Source organism: Balaenoptera physalus, assembly GCF_965194825.1.
Source record: "Balaenoptera physalus genome assembly, chromosome: 7".
NCBI classification, from domain to species: domain Eukaryota; kingdom Metazoa; phylum Chordata; class Mammalia; order Artiodactyla; family Balaenopteridae; genus Balaenoptera; species Balaenoptera physalus.
Window position 1 is genome coordinate 40,773,728 of NC_138886.1, and position 12,482 is coordinate 40,786,209.

General features: G+C 39.3%; 1 protein-coding gene across 11 annotated transcripts in view; it reads right to left on the minus strand.

Moving 5' to 3' along the window:
• The window catches only part of TLE4 (TLE family member 4, transcriptional corepressor), a 144,567-nt gene that overhangs the window by 62,900 nt on the left and 69,185 nt on the right, over positions 1-12,482 (minus strand). For 5 of the 11 annotated variants that reach the window (XM_082470951.1, XM_082470956.1, XM_082470952.1 and 2 more), the window contains 2 exons: positions 10,201-10,402; positions 8,916-8,932 (listed from right to left, as the gene is read on the minus strand). In XM_082470951.1, coding sequence (XP_082327077.1) covers positions 8,916-8,932; positions 10,201-10,402 — 219 coding nt within the window. Of the gene's footprint in view, positions 1-3; positions 5,987-8,915; positions 8,933-10,200; positions 10,406-12,482 lie in introns of those variants that run through there. The other 6 variants (XM_082470955.1, XM_082470949.1, XM_082470957.1 and 3 more) reach the window with 2 other exon arrangements.

A 12,482-nucleotide genomic window follows, 5' to 3' on the forward strand; every position in this document is an offset into this window, starting at 1 on the left:
GAATGAAGAGGAGAAAAATAAAGCCAGTGAATAGATCAATAGAAGCAACAGCTTACATTCAGATTCACAGGAGAAAGAACACACCGAGACAATCATTTCCTGGGAAAAGCTCAAGCCTAATGAGAATTTACTCTGCTCCTTTATGTGACAACCAGCCCTTTTGTGGCACGGGCTTCCTGACTGACAGGAACCCGGGGCCCCTTAATAGGATTTCCATATTATTTCCAACACCTGCCCAGAAGTTATTTGTTTACACTGAAGGAGGCAAGATTCTCAAATCAGACATCTGCTTCTAGTTCAGGCATATCTTAGGAAACCATCTAGAAAGCAGCTTTGTTACCATGGTGACATTTTTATTTTCCTCCTTTGGTTGGCTCAAAACATTAGCATTTCCAATTTTATTTTGTTGTTCAAAAGGCCAAATGTCGCTCAAGAAAACAGAATTTTAAAGAAAGATAAATGAATACTCAAAAATTTCTAAAGTAATTTAAATGACCATAAGGAAGAATAAATAAAAATGAGGTATTATTATATTGCCTACTGGCTTCTCTCATTGGGTGGCATCACTAACCTGTTTACCTTTCCTCCCCCTCCCCTCTCCTTTTTCCCTTAAATATCAACACTCAGCAACTTGAAAAGTACCAATTTGGGGGGGGGGGGGGAGATTCATGAATCCTTAGGGTGTGATACAATTATAAATAATGAGTCCATTTTCATGAAAAAGAATTCAAGCTCACCCTACAGCCATGGTGAGGGACCGGAAAGTGTAAGCTTTTCATGAACATTAGTGGTTGAAGAAGGGATGGAATAACAAACAGTGTGAGGGAAGAAAGGCAGACTGCACTTGAGTAGATTTCATGCATGTGTATGTTGCTGTTTTCCCGTTAGGGATGGGGGGAGAAGGGTACTTAGCCACCAATTACAACTATCACACATAAACAGACATTAAAGTGACAATACTAGTAGTTGACACTTAAAATGCTTTTTTAAAGTGTTAAAATTTATTACATAACTGAAATATTTGGACTGGTTCTGAATAATGAATCCGATAAAGTCATATTACTTACTTTGTTCAGTTTTTAGATTCAAAGTAGAACAACCAAGTATTTAAACTCTAAGATTTAGTTTTGATTTGCCAGATCTAAGCAGCATTTAGTCTTGAAATATGATTTCATTAGTTTCATCTAACAGCAAGTTTATTTAAAAGGATCCAAAACTCTTAGAGCAGGTATTAGTCAGCCCTCAGCAAACTTCCTTTCCAGTCCTCTTTCATGAAGCCCGAATTCTGTTCAACCCTGTCCCAAGGCAGCTGCCATGGTAATTACTAGATATGATTCCTCTTCACGTCCAAAATTACAGCCCTTGTTAGTGGGTGGCCCCCAGGTGTACAGAGTCTTTAACCCAGAAGATATTTGAAGCACTTCAAAAGCACCATAAAACAAAATATACAAGTTGGGTAGAGTTAAGTGTTGTAGCAGAAATAATTCAAGAAATAGAGAAGTGACGATACTGAGCGTCCCCCTGGGTAATTTTATGATTTTTCCAGAGTGGGTTATGGTAAGTGTTACTATATAAGAATATAAAAAAGATTATGAACCATTCTTTCAAAATAATTCTTTTGGAAGAATTATCTACATTTTGAGAAACAAATGCTTTTGAAATTCAAACGCCAGTTTAAACAAATAAATATTGAGCCCCTTTAAAATTGAAAAAAAAAAAACATGTTGAATAAAAACTTTATGATGTAATATTTTTGCAAGAGATGAAATGCATTCTAATTAAGAACATTAGAGACATTAAACATGGGGATGAAAATGTCTGGTAACTAAGAGGGTCGGTTTATGGAGGAAAAGAATTAAACTGCCCTTGCCAAAAATCAGCTGGGGAAGGCAGGCCCCACAACCAGCCCCGCCCCTGCTAATTAATATTTGTTCTGCCTCAGTGATTGGTGGAGACAGCCCCACCCCCCCATCACTAATCCATTCATGCTCACCACCTGAGGACCAGCTATGCCCTAAAGATATTTATTCATCTGTTCGACAAACAAACAATTATAACGTATTTTCTGGAATTAGGGCACCTGTTACATTTCACACAGCTTACACGCCTAGAGGCAGGTATCAATTAATACTGAACAAATTACTGCATCATAAACCCATAGAACAAAATTCCTGATTATTCTGTGATAAGGTAACTCTAAATAGGAAAATACATGGCAGAAACAAATACTTCTACAATGAAATAAAAAAGCAAGCATAATGCTGAAACACTTAATTTTAAATTACCATCTTATTTTGGAAAATTCAAAGAGTTAAACATTAAATCCTTGAAAGGTATACTTTAGAACATTAATCTATTCCCCTACCACTCAACACCCAAAATGAAATATAATTACCACTGTGTTTATTTGGCTAATGGTATGGCCAACTTTATTGCTGAAACATACCCTATGGTATAAGATGTGTACTGTAAAATTCATTTATAGGACAGGACTGAATAACATAAGGAAACATCTACATTCCAAATGCCTGGGAAAAAATGCCAGGAGTAGTAGCTTTGAGATCCAGGGAAGTTAAATGACTTGCCCATTGACACACAGCTGACCTAGAGAGAGAAGAGAATCCTAATTCTATTACAATTCCCTTCTTACTCATCCTTGATTTGTCCTCCTGTACAGTTCCACCAAGAAGATAAGATTCTTGCCCTCAAGGAGCTAAGAATTTAGTGGGAGAGACCGATGTTGTGCTGGAGCACGGGGCATCTAGGACACTACACCCTTAAGGAAATAGATGTACTTAATATATTTTAAAAACCCTACTTGGAAATGTATTTTTAAAAGCCTAGCTTAAGCAATATGTATGTTTGGAAAGTGAAGTTGGATTGCAAATACATCACAGTCTGTGTTTGAAGGCAAAAGGATACAAATAGAATTCTATTTATTGATGATCAGCATACATTTCTAAAAATTTTACTCCCCGATTATTGGTAAACTTCACTGAACTGTTTATCACCAACATGTACATGCAAACCTAGACGTCATTCTTCTACCCATTCTCTCATGATAAGAAAAAGACTCTTCCTAGTACGATTCAGCAGAAAGTCCTCTTGACACCACTGGGAAGCATGCAGAGACATCCAGAATATGGGCCATTCGTAGGAAGGCTGGCCCAGGTTCTTCAACAAATCAGTGGCACAGGAAAAATTTTAAAAGGAGGGAAACTCTTGCAAACCAATTATTTGAAATAATCGAAGAAGTCTGCTTATAGGCTCGATATTAGAAGCTATCAAGGCATTATGTTTATTAAGTGATTAAAGGCATTATGGTTACTAAAAAAATGTCCATTGTTTAGAGAAATGTGTTCATTTTAGGTAATGAAGTACATAAGGGTAAAACGCATGCTGGAATTTGCTTCAGAATATTTTAGCAAAGAAAGAAAGGAATCGATTAAAATGTGACTAAAAATCGATAGCTCTTATACCTTGATGTGAAGGATATGGAGGACCTTGGCACTATTATTTCTACTGCCGAGTATGTTTCAAATTTTTAATAACACAGGAGGAGACTGAGCCACCCAGAAAGCTTTCCTTTGAGGATGGCAATGGCTGTGTGACCTTGGGCAAGGCCTCAACACCTCTAAACCTTTCCTCATATGCGATACGAATAATAAATCAATAAACCTTTCCTCACCACCTACCTCCACAATGAAATCTGAACTATGAGCTATACATGCTCAGAGATCAGTGGGGTTGACTAGGCAACTAGGGTCCACAGAGGTTAGAGTGGATAAACTGGAGTGTCCAAGTCACAGCCCTTAATGGCATACCTTCTTTTCTCAGATTACTGATGACTAAGGGGAAAATAGGAGATAGTGCAAGCCCCACTACAGTTTAGTTTGTCGGTAGTGTTCAGGGTTTTTTGTTTTTTGGGGTTTTTTGATTATACCTTCTCTTTATAGTATTTTATGGATTTCAACTCTAGGCCTTTGTCTTTATATAATGTGTCCTTCTAAAGTCTCTAGGCAATTAATCCCACCAAGCTTTCTCACCAAGGGTTAAGATTACAAACCTTCCTATGTCACACAGTTGTTATGGGGGAAAGGGAGTGAGTGTTAAAACCGAAACTGCCTGGGCCAGTTACCCTCTCTTCTACTGGCCAACCTCTCCTCCTTCAAGTGGTTTCTTCTCTGCTTTCTCCCACACAGGACATGCAAGGGGTTAAACATATTAAAAGGCACACTCTTTTCAGACTGATATTCCTTTGCAACAGGAAAAAGAGGCAGAGGGGAACAAAAGCCAAGTCACACAGGTCACACAAGATCCTGGAACAGAACCCTTCACCATTAAGTCTTGATGTACAAAGTGAAGCGGCAAATAGAAGTAATCATTCTGTTAATGCAAGCTAAAAACCCACCTTCACCTGTAACACCCAACTAATGAGGCAAAAGTGCTTTCTTGGCCCGAATCATACACTTCAATTTGAACATAAAAGGAGCCTTAGTCTAATTTTCATTGATAAACCTTTATTGCCAACAGAGAATAACTGGAGAGACAAGAAGAAAAGCACCGTATCATGTTTTAGTTATCTCCATAGAATAAACACCAAAATATAGCTACGACAGAATAAACAGGCATTGCCATAGATACAACTAATAAGCAGATCATTATGAAAACCCTTAAACAAAAACAAAGAATCCATGCAGGACAGGGTTGGGGGGAGGGGGGGTGATATAGTATATATACCCACAGAAGAGCATTTAGCCTGAAAAATATCTATATGTAAATTTTTTTTAAAAAGTGCACTATCCATACTTATACCAGCAAAAATTACAAAAGCTATAAAGTTCAGTATTGGTGGATTGTGTGGAAACATACTCAAATATCGCATATGGCATTTTTAAATGTTGCAGCGCTCTGGAGATTAATTTGGCAATGTACAAATCACTAAAAATGATCATACTCTTCGATGATGCACATGGCACTCTGGGGAAGACAATCCAACGAAATAATAAAAATAAAAACACCACCACTTAGAGGGAAAAAAATGGACTTATGCTATATTTTACAAATAAAAAATGGCAAATCCCTCACAGGACTGACTTGAGGTTGCTGCATTCAGGATAAAAAACAGGATACATAATATACATAAGAAGGACTTAGGAGGTAATAATAAGCACAATAATACCAACTTGGGAGAGGTCATGGAGCTAATCAATAGTTGGTGATAGTGAATTCTGCCATTTATATTCAAGTTGGTCTTGATTTTGGTGGCTAGTTTTTGCTAGAAGCTGTAGACATTTGGGGTGTAATGAGACTAATTTCTCAATCTCAGATTCCTACTAAGTTTTAGGCAATCTGGCCTTCACGGCTCTGAATCATGTCAGCCAATCAGGTGGAAACGGAGAGTGATGTGAGGAACCTAATGACCGCTCGTCACGAACCGGGACCTCCAGCAGCTAGGAAGCTCCTGGCAGCACGTGGGAATGTCTGCTCGCTCACCACTTGGGAGCCAACCCATTTCTACCCCTCAGCCCACAGGAGGGATAGGCAGTGGAAGCTTTCATTACCTCAGAAAATGCTTCTTTGGTTTCACTTATATCCTTTCAAAAAGAAACCATAGAAGAAGTTAGAAAGTCCCCACTCAGGAAAGAGAAGTAGGAACCTATTTTGGGCTTTCCACCCTATCAGCTAAGGGTGAGAGTGGACTGTGGTCTGAGTTTCCTGCCATTTTCGGCCCCAAATCCGAGGCTTAGTGTGGGCACATGTATGGGGACACTGGATGGCCGAGTAACAAGCAGGCGCCTCGGATCCTTACTTTAACAGCCCTAGAGCACACACCATTCTGGTTTCTCCTCACTAAATAAAACGATTCTTGGGCTCCTACAGTGCTTGTTCCTGTAGGTCCATATTTACATTCTCCATCCTTGTTGAAAAACTTTAGATACAGGTCTGTAAATAACAGGCTTAGGAATGAACTTGGCTACTGGAGCTATAGAAAACAAGGTCAATAAAGCCAATAGCATTTGGTTTAGTGGTCACAGAACTTCCGAGAAAAGAAAAGGAAGAAAAAGGCCCAACATTTTAACACGGGAATTTCTTTCATTTTTACTTGATACCTAAAGGTAAAGCACCTTAATTACCTGAATCTTTACAGTAAGTTTAAATTTATATTTTATAAGCTATTCTGAAATCTGCCCTGTTTAATAATCTGTAACGTCAAAAAAAACATTTTAAAGTGTCTCTCACAATTAAATCCATCCACAACCTTGCATAAATCAAAATTTTGCTACCATAACAAAATGTTACACTGGGGCTGTATAACATTGCCCACATCCTCATTACATGCAACACTAATTACTACCAGCAGATTCAGAATTTTCTGCACATTAGAGGCTTTTAGAGGAGCTATAAAAAATTTCAGGCACCATTAATTTAAATTTGTATTGAAATTTCCTTTTGACAGATGGCCAAAAATTACTTATTATTTAGAGTACCAGAGCTGCCTGTTTGCACATTAGAAGAGGAAAGGGAAAAATTAAAAGCAAGAAGGAAATTTATGTCACGTTCATTACCTGTTAAATGTTAAGGAGCATTATCCTGCATGAATAAATTATTTCATACAAGCCCGACTCCAGCTGCAGGCAACTGGCATGCTCCGGATGATAAAAACCATCTCTAGTCACACAGCAGACAATCATAAAAAGCCCCTCTTAACCAGGAACCACTTACGGGAGGATGAGGACGATCGATGGAACAAGCAACTAACTGCTTCTCTGAGCATCACAGAACACATTTACAAAAATGAGTGAACTATTTCACCTTGCAAAGCCACAGGACAGCCCCAAACCTGACACATCACGACTTCAAATTCAAGAACGGTACCCAAAAAAATATCTATTTATAGCTACCAATCCATAATAAATCAAGGCAAAATCATCCGTCTCCATTTCCTTTTGTTTTTCCCCTGGCTTCCAAGCTATATAGATACTCACTCCCAGACTCATCCTGAATGATTATAGATGATTTCAAAATATACCCTACTCTGACGTGAGGGACTATAAAACGTAATTGACACAAAAGTGTGCACTGGAGTATAAATATTTTCACAGTCTTCTGGGAGTGGGGCATGAGAGGAGGCTTTTGTTTAGTTCGCTGGCCTGCCTGAAGGTATGTATTTATCATATGAAGCAGGGAATGTTTATGTTATTGGCCTCAGAATAACTAGACAGGCTTTCCAACGGCTGCTACCAGCAAATCTTGGTCAATGCATCTACTTACTACTTCCTAAGTACATCTGTGTGGAATACTTACTACACTCTGATTAAGAATGCTTTTTAATTTAGGTACTGATGTTCATATTATACAACAAAGTACACAGCTGTAAATGCATAATTAAATAATTCAATGTGTGCAGTTCCAATTGTAAACGTTGACATTTCTATGGGTGTGCAGATACCCTTTCAAATTACAAAGATTCTTGAAGGGTAAAATAGATACATTTTATTTTCCACCATTTAATGACTTTGGGGGAAAAAAACCCCTACTTCCCTTTTATTATAAAAGGACGAGGAATAAAGAGGCATTCAAAGTGACAGCACAGGTGGTTTCAGGGAAAGATTTTAGTCTCCGTATACATAACTTCATTAGAAACTGCAAGAGAGGACTTCCCTGGTGGCGCAGTGGTTAAGAATCCACCTGCCAATGCAGGGGACACGGGTTCGAGCCCTGGTCCGGGAAGATCCCACATGCCGCGGAGCAGCTAAGCCTGTGTGCCACACCTGTTGAGCCTGTGCTCTAGAGCCCACGAGCCACAACTACTGAACCCGTATGCCACAACTACTGAAGCCTGCGCACCTAGAGCCCGTGCTCTGCAACAAGAGAAGCCACCGCCATGAGAAGCCCGCGCACCACACCGAAGAGTAGCCCCCGCTCGCAGCAACTAGAGAAAGTCCGCGCACAGCAACGAAGAACCAATGCAACCAAAAATATATAAATAAATAAATAAAATTAACAAACCAAAAAAAACTGCAAGAGATGTAACTGCCTATGCTCCAAAACATTCAACTGTTGTAAAATACAAGAAAAGGAATTGACAGCATCTGTGCTTTGGCCAATGCTTGAGAACTGCCCTTGCTTTCTAATCTATACAAAATACAACAGCATGTGTAATACAATTATCCACAATACAGTAGCATATTTACATTGTGCCTGGCTCAAAAGTTACCAGGCAATTTCATATTTTACTCATTTTCTGCCGTGGTAGCCTGTTTTTCTTGTTTGCTTACTATATAAATTCAGGCATCCTTAGCATACCCCATTATGGTATTACACAAGCACATCCAAATCATCAGGCCCTAACTACTTTTCCTCTTTCCCTACAACTTCTCTATAAAGAGACAGAGAAGGCAGATAAGACAAATGCAAAACCTAAGGAGAATAACTTGCTATACTGGAAAACAAGATGTCATTAAATTAAAAAAAAAAAAAATTCTTTCTGGTGAAGAAAAATGCTCTTAAATGTTTTGATAAAGAGTTTTGTAGGATGGAACTGTTTCCCAAAATGTTTATTTCCTTAAAAACCAATTTTTTCCCATTATTATTCATCTTATAGCCAAAGCTTAACTGAAGAAAAGCCGTTATTCTTTTTCACATGGCAAAGACATAATAAAAAGAGCAATGCAAGCCAGATCTTATAACTCAATCTTGGTCTATAAATCTCATTCTGATAGAGAAATGGGACCAATAGCTTAAAAAATCTCAAACGCACAACTGAAAGCAATACAAAAACGCAGTTTACCACTATTTGGTACAGCCCACCAAATCATCCTGTAAATCTCAAAGAATCCATTGCTACATTTATTCAAATCATCGAGAGCCCCCTTTTAAGCCATTCCTTCATCTGTAATTTTGAGTCCTACCTTGATGGAATCTCTGTCTACAGGCAAAACAGCAGCAAAGGCAGAGCAAATGGGAAGAAGGAAAAAAAGAAAAGTACCAGTTAGTTTACATAAAATCATACATTTGTCAAATTTGATCTCTGCTAAATAGTAAATGGCACAGTTGTCAACTTTGCTGTAAAGTTAATTATTAATATTACTTGACCAGATCCACAAAGCGCCAATTTACCTTTGACACAATTTCAGAAACCAAAGCTGTACATTTGTGTTATTTATACTCCTTACTGACTTTTCCACTTATAGAAGTGTTTATAGACATGCCTCAGCTCTGGACCATAGCACTAAGATAACTGAATGATGCATAGTTCAGTGTTTCCAACATCAGAGATGGGAAATTTATGTTTATGTGATAAAAATCATCTACCCAAGATTATAATTCACGGTAATGACACTGAAACAAGAACAGATATGAGGTTTTAATTATAACCACACCCTTTCGACCAATGAACCACCCATGTACTACGTCAATTCCCACAAAGGAATGCTGGGAGAGACTTTCATTTGTTTTTCTGCCATTAACTAATAAAAACTACTAATAAGCACCATACAAACGTAAGAGTCACATCAAAATGTCTCTGCACCATCATCTATTTTAGTGGAGGGAAGAAACCAACCTAGAAGGAGCACAACTGGCCTTACAATCAATTATTTACGTAAACAGCTGTTGTTCTTACAGGCAGAGATGAGTTCATTTCATGCTTCTAAACAGACTGGGTGAAAGAGGTAGTTAAACCAACAGATTTCATTAATTTGGGCTGTACTTTCTCAATTACTAAGACCACTGAAATTGTTTTCTTACCTGCAAGATTCTCACTGCATTATATGTGATTTATAAATAATAATTGAGTCTGTCAAATGAGTAAATGATCAGTAAAATCTTTCCCCAAAATAGATTTGGTCAAAATTAGCTATTACTGCCACTCACTACTTCAAACACAGGGCACTGTGGCACTTCATTACTGATTTAGACTTGGGGAACTTAGGGGGTAGCAAGGGATCAGAGGCAATAACCAGGAAATGCGTCCGTCCCCCCCCTTGCCTTTGGGAAGCACATTAACTCTTGCCAACCACTACGGTATCATTTGGCAAAAGACTGCTTCCAATCATTAATTTACCTTCCAGGCGAAATCCTTTGTTTAGTCGCTGGTAAAACGAAATCCAGAAACAAGAATAAACAATGACATCCAGACCTACCCTCAGCAACAGGTAGGTAATGTCAGACTGACATCCCGAGAAAACTGCTTACCTCTTTGGTGATCATTGTCATGGTGCTTCTTCTCATCTTTAATTGGAAGGTGAGACTGGCCTCCCAGGGCACTGGAGAGGGCCAGAAGGCCAGCACTGCTACCAATGGGCGGGATGGCAGGGGGCTGCAGCCCCGAAGGGTGGGGGGTCAGAGGCACTGGCAGACCATGTCCATGTGATAAATGCTGGGCCTGGAGTTGTTGCTGCTGTGAGAAACGAGACAAAGATATTGAACTTGTTCCCTATATCCGAGACAGCCCCCAACAACAAAAGGAGAGGAAAGAGGTGCAAAAAGATCCTGGAAAGCCCAGCACCCGTGAAGGAAAGATTTATTCTTTACATATATATATATATAAAAAAGGGGAGGAGATGAATAATAGAGAAATGCTATCTTTTTTACTTGGATTTGGTGGTTTTGCAATGCACTGTAAATAACCTAATTTTTAAATAGTGAAACTAAGTTACTTTTAATAGATGAAATTAGATTTAACAAAGCATCTGTATTTTGGTCTCCAAAACATAATGCCTCACTATCATACAACTCTAATCAAAACATATACGTGACTAACTGTTAAAGCAGTTATATTGAAGGAAAAAAGCTTGAAAATTGAGAAAATTAGTGTTAAACAGTTCTCCCAGAACCACTGCACAGCATGCGGCGACAGTTAATTTGAAAGAGAAAACCTGAATTAACAACCCAGAAAAGGAAACTGGTTGCAGCCACCGTTTTAAGCCCTTTAAGTGTCCTCAGCGGTACTTGAGCAAATTACTAAAGAAAATCTAATGTAGCAAGGCTTGGGTCCTCCTGTAGGCTTGCTCAATAATGCTGAAATAATTGGGCACTCTGTGCACGTTTAGTGATGCTCGAATGGAAAGCCAGAGGCCTGCCCTTGTACTCTTCTCCAGCGGCCGCCTCTGTGTTGTGACAGGTTTATCTGAGTGGGACTGTGACGCATGCACCAGTAACTGTACTGACAAGAGTTTAAAGTCATTTTTACCAGCACACTGGCAGCACATGGAGAAAGCCCTCGAGAGGTCGGAAGGGGAGTGCGTGACCTCAGCCGAGGCCGCAGCAAGCTGGGCTCCAGGGAGCGAGGTGGGCAGGCCTTGCTGCCTCTTCCGAGGCGGGGGGGGGGGGGGGGGGGGGGGGGCGGGGAGGGGTGGTGATGGGAGGGTATTCCGTTAAATATATCCCTCAACAGGGGCCCCACGCCAACCAAGACCCTGCTTAACGATGTTCCGTGAGAGCAAGTGTTGAGAAATGCTCAGACCAACTTCTGTAGTGATTACATTTTAATTAATACCTTTAGAATCACTTTTTAGGCCTATCCTGGGATAGCTAAACAGTCCCTTCTATAATCTTCTTTCCAAGTAGACGGCACAAAATAGGTTTCTCAAAAATGTGTGGGGTGGCACGTTCTGCTCCCCTTCACTGGTAAGAAGCATCTTGAAAAATATTTCAAAGAAAAACGTGAGGTTTTTTTTTCTCCTCCCCAAATTACTTTTATTTCCCTTCTCTACCCCTCGGTATCTCTTCCTGCGTCTGACAATAAACGTCCAAAGGTAGCACTACTTAGTTCTTCTCTCCAATTGACCTGCACCTACTTTCTGGCTACATGCACTTAAAGTACAGTCAATAAAATAGTACTAACACTTTTAAGACAACTTTACATACATAAAATGGCAAATCGGAGCAGTAATAAAGACACTCCACCAACCAATGCCCACCCTAAGTCCTGCCAACGTGCTACCTAAATGGAGAGTTCAAAATAATGTCGTCTTTCATTTGAGTGGCCAAAATCATGTTCGTTAACTCTTTATGTACTGTTACTTAGTTGTGACCAAAACACACGAGCACACAATAGTTTCTAAACATGTAGAAAATAGGTCTATGAAGAAACAAGGCCTTCAGCTAAATATATGGCAAATTTATTTCAAGTCCTTGTTCTACTGAAATAGCCAGAAAAGTGCTCCAATTCTCCTTCTACTCTATATCCCCTAATACTTCATGTGCATGGGTCGGGCACGTAGCCACTTTCTATCTCAGATCAGAGTTCAATCAGCAAGCATTTATTAAGAGTCTGCATATGTCCCTCTTACCACCTTTCCTAGACTCTAAGCTCTGTGAGAGTCTGCATCCGACACACACCTAGCTAACTGCAGGCACTGAGATGCTCATATAATATCTGAGCAATTAAAAAATATGTCTATTTCATTAGATACGAAAAAAAAACCCTCAGCCAAAAGCAATACTTTCAGTGGCCCAGGTGTTTCTTTTATTTT